Source organism: Grampus griseus (genome assembly GCF_964374135.1).
Source record: "Grampus griseus genome assembly, chromosome: 7".
NCBI lineage: Eukaryota > Metazoa > Chordata > Mammalia > Artiodactyla > Delphinidae > Grampus > Grampus griseus.
The window spans coordinates 109,025,266-109,052,337 of record NC_139001.1 but is presented as its reverse complement, the minus strand read 5'-3'; the positions used below and the strand labels follow the sequence as shown (position 1 = coordinate 109,052,337).

Sequence of the window (27,072 nt, the reverse complement as noted above, 5' to 3'; positions counted from 1 at the left end):
CAAAGGAAAGGAGAGTGAGTGAACACCACTCACGTCCTCCTGAGGCCTTCTGGAGACAAGCAAGGAGCCTCCTGCCTTCCTTTCAGGAGGTACTACAAAGTCTCATTCTGTGTTATCTATCTACAGCATTAGGATGTGAGAAATGGTGAAAGCCACGAAGCATGTGCCCTGCTAACGCAACCAGCGCTGGCCTACTCCCGATTCTCTTCACTTACACACAAAGCAGGTGCAGTGAAAGGAAACTCCAAAGCCGATTTGGATTCCAGTGTTAACTCTGGTCCTACTAAGTCAACGCTTTTGAGCCAGTCTCTGAAGCCTGTTTCCTCATATGAAATGAGGCTAATGTGCCCATGTCACAGGGTAGTTGTGAGAATGAGGTGGATTAAGGGGTGCAGAAGTGCCTAGGATAGTGCCTGATGCTTGATACGTGTCTACTAAATATGTATTTGGCCTGTATTAAGCGCTTGTATTTAACGCGTGTATTTACATGTAAGCACATGTATTCAACAATACTACTACACATATTACCCACGTGTCTGGCAGCGGTTGATGAACCCCACTGGAGAATTCCCACATAGCTTTCTCTCTCTTTTTTTTTTTTTTTGGCCGAAGTACACGGCTTGCGGGATCTCAGTTCCCTGACCAGGGACTGAACCCGGGCCGTGGCAGTGAAAGCCCCAAGTCCTAACCACTGGACCACCAGGGAAGTCCCCCCACATACCTTTGTAGGAAGTTTTTCCTCTTTGCCTGAACTAACAGGGATTGTTGTGGCCGGGTGTCAGCAGTGGCTTAAATAGCACCTTCTTATTCACAGGAAGGAGGATTTGAGAACTCAGTTCTGGAATAACTTTGTCTTATTTTCTTGCTGTTCTGTCTTTTTACTGATGGGTCTGGGGAAGAAACAAGATCACACCATTAATTCGTTTTTAAAAAACATCATTGATTCTTCAAATGAAAAATGAAACCAGACAGTGGGCAAGGAATCCGAGCACAGGAAGTGAGCATGGGTGACAGATATTTCACCCAGACGGGAGCAAGCTTGGTAAATTATTCCTACCCCACCATGACCAGCAACTTTGGGTTTTGGAATTCAGAACGTTGCTTTCTAGAATGTCTTGTACGGTAGTTATCTTTTCAGAGATCCAGTTTGATCATCCCTGTTCTATTCCAAGAATACTTCATTGAACTTTGCTTACCTAACAGCACCCATATTCCAGTTCTGCATCCTGAGATGTGTCTGAGGTCGCCTTGATTAGAGTTTTGAGAGATGTTAAATACTATCTCTTGGTTTTACTTCCACAGATGACTAATAATTTGTGTGTTTATTTGTCTGACTTTCAGAGGGCAATCTTATTTTCCTTTTTTGTTGGGTAAAGGCAGCTCATTGTTTCCCTATGTACTGCCAACAGACTGGTTTTCTTGAGGGAAAACATCTGTACAAAGTCTGGTTTCAGGTCATACTTGGACAGATGGTGCTGTTCTGTGTACTTGAAGTTGGAGTCTCATTTCTGTTTCTCTTGCTTACTGGGGCGAGGGGTGGGGAAGGAACAAACACATGGATGGTATTTTCCTATCCTGGAAAAAATTTTTTTCAGTTATTTTTTACTTATGTTTAAGATTGTTATAACATTCCATCCTTTATTTCCTCCCCACTAGAGTTCCCCACAGCTATGAGACTCATTTGTTTTAAATAACCTTTTTTTAAAAAAAAAAATATAAAGCAATATTCATTAGAAGAAAGTTGGATAGACCAAGGTAACAGTTACTTTTACAATTATTTTTGATTAGCACACAAAAAATTCTCCCAATCTGAATGATTTAGTCTATGTCTGGGTTCAAGTATGTTTTCCACTAATAATAGTTAGCCGCAAAACAGTATCCTGTTCTATTGCAGAATTTCTGATTGATAATTTATACCAATGTACTGGGACTCTAAAATAGCCTCTTGCTTTCTTTCACTGAGCTTGAGGCAAATATCAGGAATGGATACCTTTATTTGTATCCACAATTTTGAAACTAGCTTTAGGAGACATGAGAGCAGGGGTGCTCCGTGAAAACCTGTGTCTATGTACCGTGAAATCGTTCTTCCTCCTTATCTTTCTTTATATCCTTTTCTCTAATAGAGAACTAGCTGTGTTTTAAGCCATTATATACGTAAATCTATTTTGAACAGCTCCTTGTCTAGAATGGACTGAATTGCCTTTTGCATATATGGTTCTTTAATGATTTCTTTGCTCCTGAGGAGCAGTAACCCTCAAAAATACTTCAAAAAATCTCTAGGAACAAAGTGATTGTGCCATTCTTCATACTCTGCCTCTTGACTCTGAGCCCTCTCTTCAAACCTTGCCTACAAGTCTCCTTCTTTCAGGAGGTCTCTCTCCTGCACCATCCCTTCCTACCTTATAAGTGGATGTGATCGCCCTGCCCACAAATTCCAATCATATTCTCTACCAGTTTTCTGGCACTTATGCTAATCTGGTGTGTGTTTGTGTACTGTTTTATTCTTCTTGTGGGTTATGAGCTCCTTAAAGGCAGGTTTAATATCTTATTCTTTGAGTCCCTTGCAGCTATAGTACCTTATAAATAAGAGTTGCTAAGTATTTATTAATCAAATTCTAGAAACGGAATAACTCTGGTCTTCTTTGTTTCACTTACGTACTTACAAATATTTAAATGAAATGTACATTTAACAGAGTTGTAAAGGTACAAACTACTAATCAAAAAGTAACAATACTTCGTAGACTTTTTTTTTTTTAACGTTTAGATGCAGGAGTAGAAACTGTTATGAAATCTTTAAATAATGTTCTCAGTTTTCAGAGTAAGTTGTTGAATTGCTAGCTCAGAATCTGGGCTCCCTTCCTGAAACCAGATGACACATTTCTTGCCCCTCCCATGCCAAGGGCCCCTCCCATGCCAAGGGCCCCTCCCTCTTTGTGGGCGGGGGCTTCCCTTCTGCAGCTTGGCACTGAGATCTAAACCTATATTGGCAAAGTCCTCTTTCTTCTCACCTTCTCGTGGAGGTGTGTTCCTTTCTCTAAGCATTGTGCAACAGGACCAGTCCTTGTGGGAGACCAGAAAAAAAAAAAAAGCCAAATGTTTAAAGAAAAGTCCCTCACCCCTCCCCATACTCCTCACTAGCACTTCCAATGTGTACTGTGTGCTAGGATAAAACTGAGACCCATAAAATCCGTCAATAGAGGCAGCATAGTTTTCATTATGGAAACTTGGGCTAAAATAATAATGTGGTCATTTTACAATACTGTGAACTACTGCAAGGTCATCTAACATTTTTGTTCTCATTTTGTGATTGAATTATAATTGTATAACTTGAAATCACAAAGAAGTGTTTTTAAAATACAAAAAGGGCAAATTAGCGTTCTTCCGTAAACTCTCTATAGTAATTTTTAAGGAGGGAAATAATTTAAAATATCCCAGTAGGCTTTTCTTTTTTTTTTTTTTTTGGCCATGCTTGGAAGTGGGGTTGACCTTAAAACTTTTTGATCTCAAAGAACGCTTAATTAATCTGATGTGAAGAAAAAATAATAATCGCTTTATTTCTCTGGCAGTCTAATCACAGACCACCCCCTTTTCCCCAGCCTTAGGGGAGGGAGCGTTTAATAACGGTCTGTGTAAACTGATGCCCAGGCCGTAAGAGTTCGCAGGAGCTCTGCTCGAACAAGTTAAAACCAAGCAAAGAGCAAAGGGCGGCCCTCGAAACAAAAAACTGCTCAAACCAGCCAACGCAGAGGATCGCAATGGCTCTGCTGGCGCGGATCCTCAAAGCCCGTCTGAGCCCGGCGCCCGAGCGGGGCCCTTGGCAGCCTCGGCCCACGGACGCCAGGCTCCCGGCGAGGGCGCGGGCCGAGGACAAAGGAGTCGGGCGGCCGGGGGCGCCGCGGGCCGGGGGCCGGGCAGAGGGACCCCGGAGCCTCGCCGCCATGCCGGGGCCCCGGACCCTCGCCAACCTCGTGGAGCTCTTCTGGAAGGACGGCTTCAGCCGCATCCACGAGATCCAGGTAGCTGCGCGCGGGAGACCGGGAGCGCGAGGGGGCTCGCTCCGGCGGGAAGGCGCCGGGGACGAGGCCCGGGGAGGGAGCGCCGGGAAGGGGAACCGGGGAGAGGATCCCGGGAAGGACGCCAGAGAGGGAACCCCAGGAGGGAGCGCCGGGGAGGGCATCCGGGGAGAGGAAACCGGGGAGGGAGCGCCGGGGAGGGGACCTGGGACAGGATCCTGGGGAGGGAGCTCCGGAGAGGGGACCCGGGAGAGGATCCCGGGGAGGCAGCGCCGGAGAGGGGATCCGGGGAGAGGAAACCCGGGAGGGAGCGCCGGGGAGGGACCCGGGGAGGGATTCCAGGGAGGGAGAGCCGGGGAGGGGGCCCGGGGAGGCACCGGGGAGGGGCGCCGGAGGAGGGGGTCACGGGCAGGGGCCGCCCTGGAGCCGCTGCGCCCCCACGCGCCGTACGCTCCGGCGGGCTGGCCTGCGGAGTCGGGGCGCCGGGAGCCGCCACCCGGCCTCCCGGGACCGTCCCGAGGGAGGCCCGTGAGCAGCGCCTCTCCCGCGGTGGGTGACAAGCCCTGCGGGTCTTTACGCGGCCGAGGACAGGTTGCGTATGTTCCTAGTCCTTTTTGTTTGTGTTTTATAATTGAAAAAAAAAAAACAAACCTAAAAATAACAGCGAGGGGTTCGGAGGCTCCGAGTTATGTGATCTCTAAGTGATGGGAAGACAAACGAAAGTTCGTGAACCTCGGCGTCAAGCCAGGTCTGGGCAGGGACTTAGGAAGAACCCAACCGGTCCAGCAACCCCGTCGGAGTGTTGGGAGCCCGCTCGTTGTACGGTGGCTCATCTTGACCCTGAGTTTTGCCCTTCCCGTGCCCACCTCAAATCGCGTCTTTCATTGCAAGGTGATCCCCACCTTTCAGCGTCGTCAAATCCATTCGCTCCCATTTCCTATGGTAGCTGCTCGCTGCTTGCCTCCGTCATTTTCTCAGGGCTCCCACCCCAGCACCCGCTGTGATTTCTGGGACCTCGTCCAAGAACACCCTCCTTCCCCACTACTCACTTCTTTTTGTTCAGAGCTTACCCTTCAACCTTCAGAAACTTCTCAGAGGAAGCTTTTTGTAACCGCCCACCTGGGTTTTGGTCATTCGTTCGTACGTTCATTCCCTCAACCCTTAACCTACATGATGGTGCAGAGGCCACAGCTACAGCTGGAGAAGCAGAAACTTACTTCATTGATAGAAAAACAAAACCAAAAACAGTGGGGCAAGAGGAACAATCTTAATTTGACTGAAATTCCAGTTGGCCCCTCCTCTCCGTGCCCCACATGAACTCTACACGATTTCTTCCCAAACATGTTTCTGGGGGTCAAAAATGATTTTTTCTGTTCCATGTGGAATCTGAACATAAGCTATCAAGATGATAGTTTTCAAATACGGTAAAAAAAAAAAAATTGTTATTTATTTATTGACAAGTTCAATACAGGTTGCTGTAGACTGGAGCATTGGTTGTTTACTAGAGATGGTTGTTCTAGTAAAACCCTCTCCCCGAGCTCTCCAGGTCACCCCTAAGGCATTTCTAAGGAGGAAGAGAATTATTCTGTTACCTCAAGTCCAGTTTCCTTTCACTCAACTTGTGATCACAGAATGCTGTCTCACAAGGGATTCACCTACAGGGTCCAGGTCTTTCACTTTACATGTGGAAAAGGCCCCAAAGTGTCGGCTGAGTGACTTGCCCACAGTCACATAGCTGGTTAGCGGCAGAGCAGACACAGTGATCAAGGTCGCCAGGTATGACAGAGCAGGAGGGTCCTGCGTTACGTAGCAGCCCTTTACAAGCACCTGTGGAATCTTGGCCAATCAGTTCTTCTCTCTGGACCACAGTTTCCTCCTCTGTGCAGCAGTCTAGCAATCCTCATCCATCTCACGGGTTATTGTGAGGTCGTGTGATCAGGGCTGTGGAAGGTCTTTGTAAACTGTAATAATAACCAACACATAAGAAGAATGAACAGTTCTGGAACTCTTTTCATGTGCCAGGCACAGTTTTAAGTCCTCCATGTGAGGTAATCTCTATTATTTCTCCATTTTGCAGGTGAGGAAACTGAGACACAGTGGAACCTAACTTCCCAAGGTCACCCAGCTAGTAAACTGTGAGCTGAGATTCCAACTCCAGAGTCTGTGCTCCAGCTGGCTACACAAACTGAGTCTGTGGCTGACTGTATCATTCCTTGGCCCTCCACCAAAAAGGGCCATAAACTCCCTGTGTCCTTCATCTCGTTCTTTTTGCCCCTTGGTCAGTGGCTCCCTTGTCTGATTGTGCCCATTCAGTAGCTGGATGTGCCCGAGGAGTGGCCCATCTCCCAGTAGTTCCGGTAACAGTCATCCTATCAGAAACCTGGAGAAACACCCTTTTGGGGTCACCTGTTTGTTAGGCAGAGTGATCCCTTGGCACCTGACACAGCCCAGTTGAGTCTGAGTGTCTTCATCTCCAGGCAGCGGGACTTCAACTAGGTCCACAAAGAAGCAAACAGCTTCTACCTGAGAGCGGAAGAGTGGAGAGATGACAGACCCTCTGGCCCGCCATTTCTGTGGTTGAGAGTTGGGGTGATAAGAAATGTTGGCAGATGCCAAAGAGGGATGTAGTCATTTTCCCCATGCTTAGCCCTGCCTATGTCATGCTTTTTTTTTTTTGGCCACACCACACAGCATGCGGGTTATTAGTTCCCTGACCAGGGATCTAACCCATGCCCCCTGCATTGGAAGCATGGATTCTTAACCACTGGACTGCCAGGGAAGTCCCCATGCCTATGTCATGCTGAGCCATGCTGGAGGGTACTTTCTCTCCTTCCTTCTTTAATTATTTAACTGGACTATTTAACCCATTTACATTTATTGTGATTTCTTTTTTTGGTGACAACTTAATTGAGATATAATTCACATATCATACAATTCTCCCACTTAAAGTATACAACCATCACCACAATCAATTTTAGAACATTTTCATAACCTTAAAAAGAAACCCCATATTGTATTCTTTAGCAATCACTCCCCCACCCTCTCATTCCCCCAGCCTTAAGCAACCACTAATAATTTACTTTCTGTCTTAATAGATTGGCCTATTCTGGACATTTCATATAAATGGAATCATATAATGTGTGGTCTTTTTTGTCTGGCTTCTTTCACTGAGCATAATGTTTTCAAGTTCACCCATGTTGTAACATGTATTAGTACCTCATTCCTGTTTATGAACAAATAATATTCCAGTGTGTGGATAGATCACATTTTGTTTACTTATTCATCAGTTGATAGACATTTGGATTGTTTCTACCTTTTGGCTGTTATGTTTTCATTTCTTTGGGTATATATCTAGGCGTGAAATTGCTGTGTCAAATAGTAACTCTGTATTTAACCTTTTGAGGAATTTCTAGACTGTTCTAAAGCGGCTGCACTATTTTATATTCCAGCAACAGTGCAAGAGGGTTTTGATTTCTCCACATCCTTGCCAATACTTGTTATTATTACCTGTCCTTTTGATTATAAGCATCCTAGTATGTGGGAAGTGATATCTCATTGTGGTTTTGATTTGCATTTCCCTAATGACTAATGACATTGAGCTTCTTTTCATGTGCTTATTAGACATTTTGATATCTTCTTTGGAGAAATGTCCATTCAAATAATTGCCCAGTTTTTAATTGGGTTATTTGTTGTTGCTGTTTTTTACTGTTGGGTTGTAATAGTTTTTTTATATATTCTAGACATAAATCTCTTATCAAATATGTACTTTGCAAATATTTTCTCCATTCTAGGGATTGTCTTTCACTTTCTTTGTAATGTCCTTTGACATCACGCACATTTTAAAATTTTGATGATGTCCAATCATCTGTTTTTTTCTTTTGTTGCTTGTTCTTTTGGTATCATATCTTAAGACGCCATTGCCAAATCTAAGGTCATGAATATTTATCCCTATGTTTTCGTCCAAGAGTTTTGTGGTTTTAGCTCTTGCATTTAGTCTTTGGTCCACTTTGAGGTAGTTTTTGTATGTGGTGTGAGATAAGGGTACAAATTATTTTTTGTTTGTGGCTATCCAGTTTCCCCAGCATCTTTTGTTAAAGAGGCTATTCTTTCCCATTTAATTGTCTTGGCACCCTTTTTGAAAATCCAGTGACCTTAGATGTATGGGTTTATTTCTGGGCTCTCAATTCTATTCCAACGATTTAGATGTCCATCCTTATGCCAGTAGCACACTGTCTTCATTACTTTTACAGTAACCTTTGAAATAGGGAACTGTGAGTCCTTCAACTTTGTTCTTTTTTAGGATTGTTTTTGCGGTTCTGAATCACTGGAATTCTGATAGGGATTATGTTGAATTTATGGATCAGTTTGAGAAGTATTGCCGTCTTAATAATATTAAGTCTTCCATTCCATTGACATGGAATAAATAACTTCCATTTACGTAGGTCTTTAATTTCTTTCGATGATCTTTTGCAGTTTTCAGAGTGTAAGTCTTACGCTTATTTTATTAAATGTATTCCCAAGTATTTTATTCTTTATGATGCTATTGTAAATGGAATTGCTTTCTTAATTTTAGTTTTGGATTGTTCATTGCTAGTGTGTGGAAATACAATTGAATTTTGTATATTGATCTTATATCCGGCAAGCTCACTGAACATGTTTTTTAGCAGATATCTTAGAATTTTCTACACGCCAGATCACGTCACATGTGAACAGAGACAGCTTTACTTCTCCCTTTCCAATCTGGGTGGCTTTTCTTTCATTTTTCTGCTGGGGGCATTTTTGCAGGTTTATTGCAGATTTCCTGCAGGGAGCTTTCTTCACAGGACAGGCTGGACGGCTGCTGAGTGTCTGAATGAAAGGGGCAGGCAGACCCTGTTTGACTCAGGACGGTCAGACCCTGCAGTTCATCCACATCCACATTCCTCTCACATGGCTTCACACAGCTAAGGTTTTTTTAAACACACATCTTTAAAGAACTAAGAAAACTTCTATGAATATGATTAATGATGTGAAAATATGTTTACCTCAGGAATACTCAAAGCAACCACTCTTTTTTTGTTTTAATTAATATTTATTGGAGTAGAGTTGATTTACCTTGTTGGGTTAGTTTCTGCTGTACAGCGAAGTGAATCAGTTATACGTATACATACATCCGCTCGTTTTTAGATTCTGTTCCCATGTAGGTCCTTACAGAGCACTGAGTAGAGTTCCCTGTGCTAGACAGTAGGTCCTTATTAGTTATCTAGTGTGTATATGTCAATCCCAATCTCTCAGTTTATCCCTGCCCCCTCCTCTCCCCCTTGGTAACTGTAAGTAAAGTGGCCACTCTGATTCAGTTCTGCATAATGCAGAGCTTCCCTCTGCCCCAGTTTTCTGCTCCCCTAACATCCAGGAATGTCCGTGTCAAAGGTATATCATATCTGTGTATTTTTTTCCTTTTTTGATTTCTCCATGGTTTTGCAGCAGAAACACACACGGGAATATGGAAAAATCTTCAAGTCTCACTTTGGTCCTCAGTTTGTAGTATCTGTTGCAGACCGAGACCTGGTGGCTCAGGTGCTCCGGGCAGAGGGGGCCGTGCCCCAGAGAGCCAACATGGGGTCCTGGCAGGAGTACCGAGACTTACGGGGCAGATCCACCGGGCTCATCTCCGCGTGAGTATGTGAGGCCAGGCTGAGACATGAGCAGGAGCGGGGAGCCCAGGGACGCCCCCCCTCCCTGAACGCTGGGCTCCTAAAAACAGCTATTAATAAGGCACAGAACTCCCAGTGGAATAGTATCAAAAGAGCCTCCCGTGTGATCTCCCCAAATCTCCTAAAACCCTCTGGGAAGAGATTTGGTGGCAGGGACAAGGTGGGGAGCCCACTAGCCGAGTGATGGAGAGGAGCCATTTTTCAAGGAACACTCTGTGGCTTTAGGTGTCCTGTCGGTGACCACTGAGGGGACTGAAGATCACAGAGCCCCTCTGTGGACAGGGGTGAGGGTGGTGAGCTGTTTTAGGAGACCTCCAGGAGGGGCTACGAACTTCAGCATTGATCGCCATGGGATGATGTTCCTGCCTTATAACAGACTATGGTTATTATACACCTTTGTGTCTTCCAAGAGTGAATCGGTACAGCCTCAGGTAGGGAGGAGAAAACAGGCATCTGCAGATCCCCTGGTCCAAATCCCTTTGGTTTAGAAATTCTATCTTTGGCTTTTTTGATGTACATGTCCTTACACAGGAACTGGGGAGTAATACCATCGCTCCCCTCTCTTTGCAGTGTCTGTCCTGTCTTCATCCCATTTGGACTGGCAGATCTTGTTGACTCTTTATTGCTGGGAAATTTTTACAGAGATACTCTGAATTCCTTCCTAGAATATCACTATAAGTAAGACTATTTGGAATTCACTTTATTCTAGGGAGGGTGAACAGTGGCTCAAGATGAGAAGTGTGTTGAGACAAAGAATTCTGAAACCGAAAGATGTGGCCATTTTTGCAGGAGAAATCAACCAAGTTATTGCTGATTTAATTAAAAGAATCTACTTCCTCAAGAGCCAGGCAGAAGATGGGGAGACTGTGACCAACATCAATGACCTTTTCTTCAAATATTCAATGGAAGGTAGGTGAACTCAGGAGGTGGGGAAGATGGAAGAATGGACATTTTACCAAAATATGGTTCTTATCACTCATTGAGCATCTCCTGTGTCCCAGACAATGCGCTAAGCCCCATACATACGTACATGTAATTGTCACAGTGCTAATGGAACCAGGTTGACTGACACTGGGGAACTGAAAAACTAATCCCCATTTTTAGTGGCAGAAACTTAGTTTCAAACTGACGTCTCTCTAACTCAAGAACCATGCTCCTAATTATTGTTTTAGCATAGTTTTAAAAGCAACAGGAGTCTAGAGGGCATGTACCACAATCATTCTAACTTTTAAAATCCATGTTAGATGGGTAGCACATTCCCATGGTTCAAAAATCAAACCCAAAAAGTACTCATGGAAAAGTCTCCCTCTCTCCTGACCCAGCTAGGTCACCAGCTTCTTCAAGGGATATTTTATGCACATACAAAGAAATATGAGTATGAGTGTGAGTATTTTTTTTACTTAAAAAAAAATCATTAGCATACCAAACATTTTTTCTGTACCTGGGTTTTTGGAGAATTCTATTAGCTTTCCCATTTTTATTTTTATTTATTTATTTATGGCTGCATTGCGTGTACCATGTGGCACTTCCCTGACCAGGGATGGAACCCGTGCCCCCAGCAGTGGAAGCACGGAGTCTTAACCACTGGACCACCAGGGAAGTCCAGATTCCCCTTTTAAAAAAAAAAAGTTTCTTCAAATTTAAGTTTTAAGTTAACTTTTTAAAGTTCTGGTATTAATGCTCTCTAAAAATAGTAACAAAATCGACAGAGAAGTGAGTTGTAAACACACTGAAAAATCCTCCCCATCCCTGGTTCACAGAGGCCCTTTCCTCTGCCCCCTTAGCTCGTCCTGGGGCTCCCCGAAGTGTGGCCAGGAGGAGCCACCTTTCAACTCCCCAAAGTTGGGCAACTGGCTGAAAGGTTGGGAGTTGTGCCTTGTGGGTCTTGAACAGACTGTTGGGCTGAGGGCGCACTGAGGCAGAGGGTTCGTCAGCATTGACCCCACAGCGCCCTGGGGGTCAGAACCTGGTAGAGAAAACCTCAGGGGTAGGCACCTGGATCACTTCTTTTTTTAAGTTTTATTTTTTTGGCGAGGCTTGTGGGATCTTAGTTCCCCGACCAGGGATGGAACCCAGGCCCCCTGCAGTGCAAGCGAGGAGTCCTAACCACTGGACCGCCAGGGAAGTCCCTGGACCACTTTTGAAAGTTACATTTATGGCCAGGTATCGTATATTGATGCTGTGAATGATCTAGAAGAAGAAGAAGAAGGGTTGTAACCTCTCTCCCGCGCAGGAGTGGCCACCATTCTTTACGAGAGTCGTCTGGGCTGCCTGGAGAACAGCGTCCCGCAGGCGACGATGGACTACATCGAGGCCCTGGAGCTCATGTTCTGCACGTTCAAGACGTCCATGTACGCCGGTGCCATCCCTAGGTGGCTCCGCCCGCTCATCCCCAAACCCTGGCGGGAATTCTGCAGGTCCTGGGATGGACTCTTCAAATTCAGTAAGAGAAGAGTCAGGGCACCTTTTGTAGAATCAGATGGACCTGACTTTCCTCCTAGTTGTGTATCTAACACTCACGCAGACAGTGGGTATTACTGTAGGGGCTTCCCCAATGGAGTTACGTGCTATTTTGACTCAAGAACTTTTAGATTGGTTTCTTGAATGAACAAAAAGCACGTGGGTTGTGACCACAAGTAATGTGACAGATTTCTCACTTTTAAAAAAAATTAATTAATTTATTTAATTTATTTATTATTTTTGGCTGCATTGGGTCTTTGTTGCTGCGTGTGGGCTTTCTCTAGTTCTGGCGAATGGGGGCTACTCTTTGTTGTGGTGCACAGGCTTCTCCTTGTGGTGGCCTCTCTTGTTGTGGAGCATGGGCTCTAGGCACGTGGGCTCAATAGTTGTGGCACGTGGGCTCAGTAGTTGTGGCACGCGGGCTCAGTAGTTGTGGCACGCGGGCTCAGTAGTTGTGGCATGCGGGCTCAATAGTTGTGGCTCACAGGCTCTAGAGTGCAGGCTCAGTAGTTGTGGTGCACGGGCTTAGTTGCTCTGCGGCATGTGGGCATCTTCCCGGACCAGGGCTCGAACTAGTGTCCCCTGCATTGTCGGGTGGATTCTTAACCACTGCGCCTCCAGGGAAGCCCTGAAGAGACGATTCTTAACCAAAACTTCTTTCAAAAGAAACACTGTTTTCAAACAGGCCAAATTCACGTTGACAACAAGCTGAGGGACATACAGTGCCAAATGGACCGAGGGGAGAGAGCGAGAGGGGGCCTGCTCACGTACCTCTTCCTCAGCCAGGAGCTGACACGGGAGGAAATCTACGCCAACATGACCGAGATGCTGCTGGCTGGCGTGGACACGGTGAGCTCTCAGCTTTCCTTTCTTCTCAGCAGAGCACAGTTAAAGCTGGGGGCCTTTCCGAGGAATCCGACAGATGGCAGATACTTTAAGGGGACCATGCTTGTTTGTACTAGCTGAATGTCTGCTTCACTGCTGAGGGTCTCCAGGAGAAAACTCGACCTTTTTTCTTTTCTTTAATATAAATAAAGGTGCACGATGAATTCTGTAAATAACATAACCCAATTCTATTACCACACACACAAAGTAGCAATATGTTTTAAAGTTTAAAATCATTCCTGATTTGCAAACATTTCTCCATTGTTTCATAATATCAGAAATGAAGGGACTTCCCTGGCGGTCCAGTGGTTAAGACTTCGCCTTTCAGTGCAGCGGGTGCGGGCTCGATCCCTGGTCGAGGAGCTAAGATCCCCCGTGCCTTGTGGCCAAAAATCCAAAACATAAAACAGAAGCAAGAGTGTAACAAATGCAATAAAGACTTTAAAAATAGTCCACATCAAAAAAATCTTAAAAAACAAAAAAGAAATGAAAAGGGCACAGACATTAAAAACCCTCTTACTTATCATTCAAAATATTCCAGGCTATGGAGAACTTGCCAGTTCATTTGATAAAGTCGGCATAACTTCAAAACCTGCTAAAGAAAGCATAAAGAAAGAAAAGTTTAATAAGCAGTTTGACTTATGAATATGTACATATATCAATTTTAAATCCTAGTGAATAGATTCAGTTAGTGTAGCAGATGAATCATACACTATGACCAACGAGGGCTCAATATCAGAATGAAACGAAGCATTGCCCATTGATTTGGAGGGAATTCCATACCCTATTACTAAGTGAGAAATGAAGATGCAGAAAAGCATGTATATCCTGTGTTCCCGTTAGTAAAACAGTGGCCCCCGTCCCATCTGTCCGCGTGCACGTGTGTATCGCTAAGTGATTGCTGGACGTGGAGGAAAGTATGGAGCCTGCACCCTGGACGGTTAACATGGGTTCCTGGGCTGGGGCGGGGCTGGTACAGGGATGTGGAATCCAAGTTCCTTCCAAAAGCTTATGTATAATCTGATACCTTTACTCAAGTATAAAAAATGGTATATTTGTGGGTATATGTACAGAAAAAGTTTAAAATTTGCTAAAAGAAAGTGGTGAAATAAGAAAAAGAAGGGCCAGGCTTTTGGTAATTGGTGGCAGAAAAGTCAGTTGAGTGAAATAATTAAGATTAAGACAGTAAATTTGGTGATTTACTGTGTCTCCAACGCACATCTGTAAGCACCCTTCTGTTCATACAGAATCCTCTGAGGTAGGTGTTACTGTCTTCATTTAACAGGTGGGAAAATGAAACAGCTAAGCTTTCCTCAAGGTTTTTCCTTCACAGGAGTGCTTCCCGGACTTGAGGAAAGCACCAATCTCCTTTTTAGAGGTAGACAAAAACCCCACGGTTGACATTTTTATTATGAAGCCACTTAAACATGTAAAAGCAAAAAACTTCACATAAAGTCATTATTCTTATGGATCATCTTCAACAATAAAGCAAAAAGTATATAAATTAAATACAAACGAATCAATGCGGACAATGCAAGCGATGAAAGTTCTGATTAACCGTGTGAACGTGACAGTGTGGGTTTGCTTGAGTGGAGAAGCAATGATGCAATGAACGGCCTTGTATCTAAGCTGATTCAGATGCATGCTACTGTTGCCCCCTGGTGGTAACTAAGAGCATCACCGTGAGACGGAGGGCAGCGAGGACTCGTTCCTACGTGAAGGAAACATCTTGAAACTTCACGCTCATTTTCTAAAATGTTATTTTAAAAAGCCACCTTCATTGCAGCATAATTTATGCACGATAAACTGCATCCATTTAAACGGTACAATTCGATACAGATTGTTGACTGATACAGGAGAAGCACAGATGCAATCATTTTTGAAACCAGCGCTGCAGTTAAGATCCTGGATGTTGCTACCACCTCTGCAAGTTCCTCACCCCCATTTCAGTCCATCCCTCCCATAACCCCTGCCCCCCCCACCCCCGGCAACCGCCTTCTGACACTGTTTCATAACAGTTTGCAGTTTTCTAGAAATCAGTTTGCATTTTTCTAGAAATTTATATAAATGGAATTATACGGTATGTATTTTGTGTCTGACTTCCTTCACTCAGCAAAATGATTTTGAAATTCATGGATGTTGTTGCCTGTAAAAGTAGTTTATTCTTTTTTATTACCGGACAGTATTCCATTGTGCTATACCACATTTGGTTTTTCCATGAATATGTGATTTTAATAGAAATTTTCTGTTCTCTTCATAGGAAGCATCAAAATTATTTCCTTATCATTTATAAGGAAGAACTTGCACATTACATTGTATATTACAGGAGAGCTTGCCCTCTAAAAATACATGATATCGATTAGAGGGAAATAACATCAATATGGCCTACTTAAGTTAGATTTTTTTAGATGAAAGAAAGGGCACTTATACTGTGGAATTTCCTTGTTTACAAGACAGTGAACTACAGTCACATAGGTAATAGTATTGATTTTAGTGAAAATCTTGGAATCTAGGGTATAAAATAGAATTATTTATTCTCAATAACCAGAAATGTAATTCTTCAGTTTAGGAAGTGGTATAAACAATGATACTGCTTTGTGCAAATGCCATTCAATCCTTATATGGTGCTTTGCTTGATAAGTGCATGGGAACAATGATGGACCAGTAATAGTCCTGTGACCACCACCTCCCGTCCCCCTCTCCCCCATCTTTTCTAGATTAGGGCAACCAGAGCAGCCCTTGCCCAGCCATGGGCCTGCAGGATGCAGTTCTCAGGCTGATGGGCAGCCTCAGGTCCTTTCTAGCAAAACTCAGGTGACCCTTGTAGAGACGGTCGAAGAAAGTTCTAGGCACAACTTCCAGGCTTAACCAGCGTTCCTACGTGCTCTCAAACTCCATGGAAGAAGAGGCAGATTGCTCGTCAATGATTTTTTAAAGTTCCAAAATAATTTTTCCTGTGGCTCTTCATTGAAAGAGCGCTTGAATCCCATCGTTGATGTTACTTTCCAAAAGTCTCTGTCAGTTTTTTTCCAGGAGGAGTTAAGGGAGATCATCTTTTGCTTCAGTAAGACATAAAATGCTCCGATGGACGTATATGGGCGTGGCTTTGCACCTGCGCTTATTCTCCCACGACTTCACGTCCGATGCTGCCTGCGCCTGAAATCCTTGATTTTACTCACCCACGTGCCTGTGTCTGCCGGTTTCTTTATTAGACATCGTTCACGTTGTCCTGGGCAGTGTATCTCCTCGCGAGGCACCCGGAAGTGCAGCAGACCCTGTACCGGGAGATAGTGAGGAATTTGGGGGAAAGGCATGTTCCCACGGCTGCAGACGTCCCCAAAGTCCCACTCGTCCGAGCTCTGCTTAAGGAAACCTTGAGGTAAAAGGCTCACCAAAATTCATGTCAAAAACCGTGTCCGTTAAGTCTCTGATTCTTTATCGCAATGAATGTGCTTTTGACTTAAAAACTGAGTCCTAAACCAATACTCCAGAGACCCTCGGTGGCAGAAATGTTTAGGAAGGAGGGACTCATGACCATTTTATTTCCTCTCTGCCCTCGACAGAGCAGCAGAAAGGCTATTCTGTTTTACAGTTAGAAATATTCATTTCTTCATAAAGATCTTTAGAGCCATCCTCGAACTTTGTACTCACTCTAGACATTTGTTTCATCAACTGTTTCCCAGTGTGTTCCTCGGGGGATAAAGCAGAACAGGACTGACTGTCAGGAAAATGTTCTGGGCTGAGTGGCCAGTTACTAGACGTGCTTACTGTGTTCCTCGTGTGAATGTCTAGTCAAGGTGGAGACACCAAGTAGTGAGGCTTGTTTACTTCCGGACAGGACTTTACTGACCCTGGGAAACGCCGGAGCATGAGGGATACGGGTGGTCTTGGGCAGGCTTGGGTGGGAGGTGGGATTAGGTGACTAGTGAAGGTTCTTCCTCCTGTGACGCTCAGGATCGTGACCACAGCATTCCTCTGTGGAGGAAATGCCGTGACACGGAGCAAAGGTTATTTACAGAGCACACACTAAAATAATGCTTTTAAACCTGACTCGATAATGATATTTCAAGTTGGCTTGCATCTTCCATCTTCAGCATGCTGTTTAATCTCAAAAAAAAAAAAAGAAGAGAGGGAGAAAGAAAAAAGCCAGCTGTGTGTTAACTGGTATTTGTCAATTAAAATTTATTCAGTTGGGCTTCCCTGGTGGCGCAGTGGTTGAGAGTCTGCCTGCCGATGCAGGGGACACGGGTTCGATCCCTGGTTGGGGAAGATCCCACATGCCGCAGAGCAACTGAGCCCGTGTGCCACAACTACTGAAGCCCGCGCGCCTAGAGCCCGTGCTCTGCAACAAGAGAAGCCACCACAATGAGAAGCCCACGCGCTGCAACAAAGACCCAACACAGCCAATAAATAAATAAATAAATTTATTTAAAAAAAAAAAAGAATTATTCCTCTTGGGAGCACAGTAGCATTTTAAAGGCTTTGCTTTGTGTTCTATAAATTTTTTTGACTGTGAGGCCCCAGAATGCTTCCCGGGCAAAGCTAGGGAGCCCATGAAGATCCTTGCAAGATTTCCTGGTTGAAACTGTACCATGTGTTACTTTTTAGAAAACGAAAATGGCAATATATCCAGACTTTTAAATGTTTAGTAACATATTTTGAAAGTCACCGCTGCCTTCCCGTCCCCGTTGGCTCTTTCTAGGCTGTTTCCAGTGCTGCCGGGGAATGGCCGGGTCACCCAGGAAGACCTGGTTGTTGGCGGGTATCTGATTCCCAGAGGCGTGAGTTTGGCGGACGTGGCGGGGCTGGGCTGAGCAGGGGCGGTTGGATTGGAAATTTGCTTCCACGTTTCGGATGTCCCTGTACCTAAGCAAATATCTGTAGATGTCCTTTTCTTCTGCATATATTTTTATGATGAAGATGGGGCTTTACGAGCAAGGAGATGTGGATTGTGTGACGCTGCTCTGGCAAAAACAAAGGCAGATACTTCTGTAGCTCGCAGGCCTATTCAACCCTCCCTCCCCACCCCCACCCCCACCCCCACCCCCACCCCCTGCCGGAGGCCCCATGGAAGCAGCAGTTCCCTCCAGGGAGAGTTTCTGAAGGACTTGAATTGCCTTCTCTGTGGCTGCATTGATGTTCATTCCGGGTAGGGTGTGACTTGAAGGGGGACCTGCCATCCCGGGTCTGCATGGCCTCTTGGGCCCTTACATGACTCCTCCCGGCCCGAAGCATCTCTGGAGGGTCGGTCCAGCTGGGGCTGCGGCCTCTGCTCTGCTTTCCCTTGATTAAGTTCTTTATTACTTTTCTGGTGAAAACGGTTTGCTCAGACCCAGCTGGCCCTCTGCCACTATGCCACCTCCTACGAGGATGAGAACTTCCCTCGGGCCAAGGAGTTCCGGCCTGAGCGCTGGCTGCGGCCAGGAAACCTGCGCAGGGTTGACAATTTCGGGTCCATCCCCTTCGGCTACGGGGCTCGAAGCTGCATCGGGCGGAGGATTGCAGAATTGGAGATCCACCTCCTTGTGATTCAGGTAGGGCCTGCGGGCTGGGCTTTATCCAGGTGACTGGCTGGGCTCCGTTGCTGGATCAAGACTTAGGTGAAAACAAGGAAACAGGATATTGAAAACTTTCAGAGCTTCCTGTTAAATCTCTTTTATGTGTTAAAATGCCTCCCCTCCCCCTGCAGTAGCCACCTCTAGCCCCATGGCCACCTGCCTTGTTCCTTTCTTCCTTGGAGTCACATGGGCAGAACTGGGATGTGTGTGTGTGTGTGTGTGTGTGTGTGTGTGTGTGTGTGTGTGTGTGTGTGTGTGTAGCAGGGGTGGGTGGTTACAGGAGCCCAAGCACTCCCACAGGGGTTCTGCAGAAAGGCTAGTGGAAGGTGTCCAGCAAGCGGCCCTCAAACATTATGGACCATCCCGTCACCAGGAGCCCCTCGAAATCAGGTTCCTGGGCCCCGACCACAGACAGAATCACTTGGTGGGTCTGGGGTGGGGCTCTGGGCGATTCTGATGTCAGTGGTCTAAGGAAGTGCACGTGGTGGGGCACGGGGGATCTCTACTTCTGCTGGTGGCTGCGTCTGCTGTTCAAGCCCCGGCCTCCCAGGCCTCCTTCCTTCAGAGCTTGTCACTGTCACCGTCACCATGGAGGGAGTCACGCTCACCCCCTGCCGCCCCCTCAGCACCTCGTTTTCTGTGAATCAGCCTTTTAAGCAGGGAGGTGGTTCTCAAGCTTGTTTGGGTTTTGAAACATCAAGAAGGCTTGGTTTTGGTGAGAGAATACCTTCCATGCAAATCTCTAAATGCTCAAGTGTTTACTTCTGCGCTTGTCCAGTATCTGAGCTCAGGCTGCGGCAGGAATTAAATAATGTCTGAAGGAAATTTCATGAAAGAAAAGCCCGCAGTAGAGAAAATTCTATCCATTAGCCTTTCCTGCAGATTTGGGGAGCCTGCCATGGAAAACCTAGGCCCAAGTTTCGGGAGCTATGACTCCAGTCTTTGGAAGCACGAGGGGATGACCTGGGGACCCATCTCCCCATTTCACCGATGAGGAAGCTGAGGCTCAGGGAGTTGGAGCCACTTGCCACAGTTGCCGCGTGGCAGGTGCAGGGCACGAGGCACGTGTCCTGTCTCCTGCCTGCCTTTCCCCTCATGTTACCGAGGTGTTTCCTGCAGGCCGGCAGAGCCCAGGGCAGAGCACTCAGGGGTTGGGACCTTTACGGACGATGGCATCAGAGAGCGTAAGGGATGGGGAAGCCTGGTCGGCCTGTGGGGGATTGTGGGCATGGGAGGCAGGCTAGGAGGGCTGGAGGAGGTGAGGGGCCATGGCCAGGGAGGTGGGTGTGGAAGGGGGCGAGGAGGACACCAGCTGGGCCCACCTGGCTCTGGTGGGAAAGCTCCGGGGACCTGGTGAGACCAGCAGAAGCGGGTGCCGGCCTGTCCCTCGGTCGTCCCACCTCTGTGGGCACACGGGTGGCTGCAGTCCTCCAAGGCGAGAGGTATCCCTTCCAGGGCAGCTGTCCCGGGCAGCGGTGGGCCCTATGGACGCTGGCCAGGCCCAGTCATGCCCAAGGTGAGAGGCATCTCCGTGTGGAGGATGGACTCCAACCCCAGCTCTGCCAGTTTGTGGTTCCGACACTGCTGAGCATGTTTCCTCATCCACAAAATGGGCCAAATACCTGCCTTTTGGGTGTGTGAGGAATAAGAATAGTCTAAGCAGAGTCTGTGTTGTCTGCACACCTGCTCTCAGTGTCTGCTCACGGGGACTGTGTTTGGGAAGGTCCTGGCTCCATCAGTGCTGCTGTGTGTTCCACAACCATGTCTCTGACAGGCAGAGGCCATTTCCAGGCAGCCTTTCAGGGGGGCTGACTGCTTCCTGGATGCTTCCCGCTTCTGACGGCCTGGACAACCATAGCGGATGCTGAGGGCATGAGGGCACAGATGGTGGAGTGGGAAAAGGGTCAGAAACTGGGTGTTTGGTGGTGGTGATGGGGGTTTTCTTTGTTTGCTACTATAACATACACGGGTACCTGCTACAGTTCTTGCTTCAAGAGCCCTCATTTCTACTTGCGCAAGTATAGAGAGGGAACATCATGGTTTGTAACTGCCAAGAGGAAAAAAGAAGAAACAGAAGGCACAAATAAACAGTACTAGGAATGAGAAAGGAGACATAGCTACAAATGCAGCTGATTTTTTTTTAAATCAAGAAAATACTGCAAACAGCTTTTTTACCAATACATCTGAAGACTTAGATAAAATGTACAATTTACTAGAAAAGGTGTAAATTACCCAAATGGACTCAAAAGAAAGAGAACAGACCTTGAATACATTGAGTCGGTAGTAAAAATATCTACCACCAAATGTTCCAGACCTAGACAGTTTTATTGGCAAGTTTTATCAAACCTCCAATGAACGGGTGATCATCATCTTACACAAATAGAAAACAGGAAAAGGAAGTCTTGTTTTTATGAGACTTGTATAACCTTGAGAGTCACAACCCAGAATGGATAAAATAAGAAAGAAAAACTACAGGCCCATCTGATTTATGAACAAAGATGAAAAATACCTTAAATGAAAAATTGGCAAACCAAATCCAGCAATGTATGGACCAGGAATGCACCGTCACCAAATCAGGTTTGTTCAGGAATGCAAGGATGGCCCACCTCAAGGCAGAATTCACCACAATGACAAATTAAGGGAGAAAAACTTTATGACCCTCTCCCAAAATAATTGAAAAAATTCAACACCCATTCATGAAGAAACTCTCTTAGCACACCTGTAATGGAAGGGCTTTCCTTAAGCAAATAAAGAGTGTCTATCCCAACAAAACAGCGACTTATGCCTGTGGCCTATGGGAAGGGAAGGTTTGGCTTTAATGTTGCAATATTAATGTGTTTCCTTGAAAATAGGAACAAGACATTCATATTGCACGGAGAGTGGTTAGAGGATACACCCTTGCTCCTTGGGAACTGGAGACTTGAGGTGGAAGGGGGGTCTTGTTTTTTGGCTTTTACATCTCCTGTGTAGTTTTCATTTTTCAATGAGCATGTACTGCCACTCAGAAAGGAAAAAGGCCCTGTGGGATGTTGGCCGTGGAGTGAGGAGACCTGTGTGTGATTCCTTCCTCTGCCACATGGGAATGCGCGAGCAGTCCTGTGAGGTCAGAACAAAGGGTCAGAGATTAGATGTTGAGGTGAAGGCATCTCGATGCCAGAATGTTCCAGAGTTGCCTAAATACAGGTCATTCAGCTTGGCTCTCTAACAATGACAAAGTAATGATTTTAGCCTGTGTCTTCAGTGCAGCCCTGCTCCCTGCCTGACCTCCACCCCCGGAGCCCCAGCTCACCCAGAGGACCCATCAGGGGGTCTTGCTGCTTTACCTGGAAGACCAGGCTGGAGAGTCAGCATGGGCTGGGGCGTTTGCATCCCATGTGACAATATAGGTTCTCCAGCACTGATGCTCTCTTAGGAGGTTGGAGCAGGGGAGGGATGAATGGCTGGTCTGCTACCCTGCACCGTCCCCACCGGCCCTTGAGCAAGGCCCTGCCTCCCCTCCAGGAACCAATGTAGTTTTGACAGAGGTCCTTAGAGCAGGTTGCCTTTTGGGAGATTAGTGCTTGAGGCTGACAGATACTTACGCGTTCTTTAAAACGTCCCAGTTTCACCCTGAGAGGTAGGGCTGCTTCTCCTTTTGAACTGCAGAAGTGAGAAATGGAATCAAAGGTGCACATGAAGAATAGTTAAATTAAAGACAGTAATGGATAAAGTGTGACGGCTGTGCCCCTGCTGTGTCTGTACCACCACTGAAGTGGCTGCAGACTCCAAACAGCAGGAACCCTGGAGTTTCACTTGGTTCCTCTTTCCTCCTTTGATTCCTTCTTTTTCTAGACCTACAGCGGAAGTAACACAGTTAGAACTTTGAACTAGCTAATAAAGTGTAAGTCATTTGAACATCTGTTACTGAACAAAGTTCATGTGCCCGACGCGCAGTGAGGCCAAACAAACCAACACGTCCGAGTTTCAAGCAGAGAAAGGTTTATTGCAGGGCCAAGCAAGGACACGGGTGGCTTATGCCCCCCAAACCCCGAACTCCTTGATGGTTTGTGGGGAGAAGCTTTTACAGGCAAAATTGGGGGTAAGGGCTGCAGGGCTGATTGGTTGGTGGTGAGGTAACAGGGCGGGGCTCCAGGAATCTTGTGCTCATCCTGAAGTTACCATCCTCCACCTGGTGGGGGGACCTTAGTTCTGCAGAAGTGCTCAAAGATACTGTAACGTATATTTCTTGAGGAGGAACCAGAACCCAGCCCCAAGCCTGCACTGTTGTTTCTTGACTGCTCCTCCCTTGTTTCTGCATCCCCTCCCTTCCCTAATTAGTAACTGCTCGAGTCCCCTCTTTGGAACTCAGGGAAGGTCAAGGAAGTCGTACGAAGCCTGTTTCCTCCAAGCAAGAAATGGGGACATGGAAAGGTTTTTGTGCCCAGGAGGCCCACAGGGTCCTGCTCAGTTTAAATTCTGATTGCGTATATTTGTCCCATGGGCCTTGTTGCTCAGTGGGCATGCTGGGCTCCTGTATAGGACCTGACGCCCTGTTTCCCACATCTCTCATTCCCTCGTCTCCCTGTAGCCGGGGCTGTCACAGGAGTATGGGCACTCCAGCAGTGCTGTGAATTTTCTGCTTCCCAATTTTGAAGTCCTTCTCTCTCTTTCTCTTCTTAGTTGCTTCAACGTTTTGAGATCAAAATATCTCCATGGACTAAAACTGTTCATGCAAAAACCCATGGGCTTCTGATGCCAGGGGAGCCCATCCACGTGCGTTTTGTTAACAGAAAGTGAGCCTGGCGTTTTCACCCATCTGCCAGACCGACACACACCAGGTGTTCGTGGGCCACGGATGATGGTGGGGGAGAAAAGGATCCCTTCTGGGGGCTGTCTTGGTTATAAATTGGCCTCCTGGTTTCTGGGAGACTTTGAAATCTTTATGCAAAGTAATGTGAGAAGATTGCTTTACTTTTGCATACCAGAGTTGCCTTTTCTTTTTTTTTTTTTTTGGAGAAACAGCTGTTGCGAAGCCAGTGGCACTGAATTCTCATGCCTCATATGGTGTCTTACCCTTGGACTCACTATTCACTTACCCATAGTCTCCTCTGCATTTGGGCCAGGAAATGTTGGCATACATATAGATTCAGTGCTTGAATATACCTTATCTAATACTGCATCCGGGACTGCCTGTTAGGATACAATTCCAGCTTCTTGTTTTTAATTTGAAGAGGAAACATTAAGAGACCTCTGTAGAACAGACCTGTGGTTGCCAGCGGGGAGGGGAGGTGAGGGAGGGAAGGATTGGGAGTTCGGAATTAGCTCTATAGCACAGGGAACTATATTCAATATCCTGTGATAAACCATAATGGAAAAGAATATGAAAAAGAATGTATATATGTATAACTGAATCACTTTGTTACATAGCAGAAATTATCACAACACTGTAAATGAACTACAATAAAATAAATTAGAAAAAAAAAAGGAATGCCTCTCTAATACCATAATTACGGGAAGAAAACACCCAGGCGACACCAAGCCCCAGATTTAGATCCTGCAGCAGGGCTCCGAATTAAAAGGACCATATTCTTATTTTTTTCTCCAAACTAATATTTCTTTTTCTAGTCATAGCTCCTAAAGAAGTTGAATATTAGTTTTTTGGTTTGAAAGAAATAAGAAATACGAAATAAAACACCTGGGGAAGTCAAGAATAATCAGATTTTCTAACCGAATCTAAGTACTCAGCAGATGTACAAGAACTGAAAATCTGAGCACGTGAAATTTCATTGCCTACATTGAGAAAAATGAATTAAACAGACACTGCAGAAAACAGTGTAACTTTAGAACATTTTTATTTCAAGGAAAAATAAATATGTAAATGGACATTCTCTAGACAAAATCATATTTTTATCTTCATAGTCTTATTTTAAATATCCAAACTGGAAATGTGATCCAGGTGTTGGCGCTGACAGAAGGCTCTGACTGAATGCCTCGGGTGCCTAGGAGCCTTCCAACGTTCTGTTGCTCAGCTCATGCCACCTGTTGGTCGCTAGTAAAAAACACAATTTCATAACATTCTCTCTGTGCCTTCATGCTTGAGACCTCTTAGTCTCAATTCCACAAGTCTCTTTACATAATCCTTACCCTCAAATCAATTTCCTACGAATATATACCATAAATCTTTCTTCCCCGCTTTAGTTGGTCATTCTGCAAAGTAATCCTTAAATAAAATAGAAATAGTATCAATTTCACATACCGTATTTGTTTGAGTATATAAAGCGTGATGACGGAATAACTTTAGTGTGAGTACTGTAAAAATATGTAAAGTTAGATATGAAATTATGTCATGAACTGAAAAAATGTTGGATTCCTTTGAGTTAGCAGTATATATATTAAATTTTATAAACTAGATACAATTTTATTCTGTTGGAGACTGAAATTTAAAAATACTGAGACACCAGGAAACTTGAGGTGAACTCTTATTCTACAAGGTGACCCTCTAGTGATGTGTGGCCCTGCCCAGGGACGGGCACAGACAGGTGGGTCGCACCTGTGCCCACCTCTTGGTCTCCACAGACAGAGAGAGAGGCAGCCAGACCTTAGGAGCCTCCTGGTGTGACCAGCGGGACGTGCATGGCACCAACTGTGAAGCATTCTTGCCAAAGAAAGTGAAATCGAATCAGTTAAGTCTCTAGATCCACCAGTTTATGGGAAATACAGGGTATAGAGGGGCATGTGAAAATTGCATGCGGATGCAATCAGCAAAATCCAGCCCACAGCAAAGTCTACAGGACAAATAACTTATTTCCCCAACAAATAAGTGACAAGAAAAAAGAAAAAAGAAGAAGGGGGAACTGTTATAGATGAAGAGATTTACAGGATAATTAGGGAAATTTGAACAATGTGTATTTGATGATATTAAGGGATTATTGTTACATATTGTTGTTTACATTAACAAGAGAGATCTTATCTTTTGGAGGCCTTCCTTAAAGATATAAATATGCAATGTTTATGGATGGAATGTTATGATATCTTGGATTTGCTTTAAAATAACCCAGCTTGCTGTGGAGGGTGGGTAATGTGTGTGTGTGTTGGGGGGTGGGGGGCTGGGGGAGGAAAAGATGAACCAAGATTGGCCCGATGTTGATAAGTGTAGAAGCTGGGTGATGGGTACCTGGAGGATTCAGGCCTCCATTCTCTGCTTTGTGTCCATGTGAATGTTTCCATAATAAAAAGTGTCTTCAAAAACCAAAGACTTGATTGACTAATAATCTCATAGTTCATTTCTTTTTCAAACTGTTTACAAACCAGCAAAACTGACTGTAAATTAGGTTCTTCAGGGAGCTATACCTTCTCTTTCAATAATGGTTAGAAACCATCGATGTAACTACCTAAAGTACAATTGTTGTGCTCAGATTTGAGTGACCTGCCAGACAGGGGTCAGCTAGCCCTCGTAGCTGAGAAGCCAAGGCAGGGCACAGTTCCAGGGGTATTAGTAAGGAAAGGGGAGCAGGGCTAGGTGCTGCCACCAGGGAGGGGTGAAGTTGGTAAAAACTGTGGGGTAGCTAGTCAGACATGAGCGGGTGCTGCCCCATCCTGGAGGGGGTCATCTCTCCCGGCCCCCCACTGGTAATCAGAGCACGGCCAGAGATCCTCCCTCTTCCAGTCAAGGACCACCGCTGAGTTTCCAGGCTTATCTGGACTAAGCAGGATAAAATCGCCAACACAGGTTGGTGCAGGGGCACCAAGACCTAAAAGGTGACTCAAAGTAACCCAGGGTCCATTATGCCGTATTTATAATAAATTAGCATTGCGTTTTTTGCCCCGCCCCTTCCCCCATGCTTTTCGCTTGGGTGCTTCTCGGTGGTAAGCACCTGCGCAGTAAGAGAAACGTCATATAACCTAAAACTGTCAATCAACTTGTCAGTCAAATGACGTAGGGCGTGGGGAGGGACTGCCACCACTCTAATAAGCCCAGCCCTGGCCTGACTGCAGGGCTGCTTCTGGAGAGCGTACTTATGCTTTGCTTCATAAAACTTGCTGCCTAAACCTGCTCTCTGTCTCTTGACTGAATTCTTTCCCTTGAGAGGACAAGAACCTAGGAATCGCCGGTCGGCCGGGAATAAAACCACTGTTTGTGGGACCGTAGGGGGTGGTGAGGGCCTGCGGAGTACGCTCCCTGCAGGAAGGTTTTCAAACTCCATTTCTAAAAATGTGCTGGTCAAAACTAAAGGGGTCAGCAACTGGCCAGGCTGAGAGACGGCCAAGGCAAGGGGTACCCCCGGAGGCCCAGGAGCCGTGCCCACGGGGACTGTGGTGGTCAGAAGCAAGAGGCAGACCCGGGGGGGACGGGAGCTGGGGCCAGTCACCAAACTGAAGGAAGAGCTGATCAGCCAGGAGCCAGGAAGCACTGTCTAAGGGCCTTGGCTGCAGGATCTCTGAGTGACCGGCATCCCAGCTGGAGGGTCCCCTTCCCCAAGGCGT

At 45.8% G+C, this 27,072-nt stretch overlaps 1 protein-coding gene across 1 annotated transcript; it reads left to right on the top strand.

Annotated features, from left to right (window-relative positions):
• Nucleotides 1–3,740: 3,740 nt before the first annotated feature.
• Nucleotides 3,741–23,385, top strand: CYP27C1 (cytochrome P450 family 27 subfamily C member 1; the record flags this gene model as incomplete). Its single annotated transcript, XM_082658562.1, has 9 exons — nucleotides 3,741–4,016; nucleotides 9,477–9,667; nucleotides 10,416–10,615; nucleotides 11,940–12,149; nucleotides 12,852–13,015; nucleotides 16,264–16,430; nucleotides 17,754–17,832; nucleotides 18,382–18,585; nucleotides 23,269–23,385. Exons 1-9 carry the CDS (start codon nucleotides 3,756–3,758, stop codon nucleotides 23,383–23,385), a joined length of 1,593 nt encoding a protein of 530 aa, XP_082514688.1. The 5' UTR covers nucleotides 3,741–3,755.
• Between the last annotated feature and the right edge of the window lie 3,687 nt (nucleotides 23,386–27,072).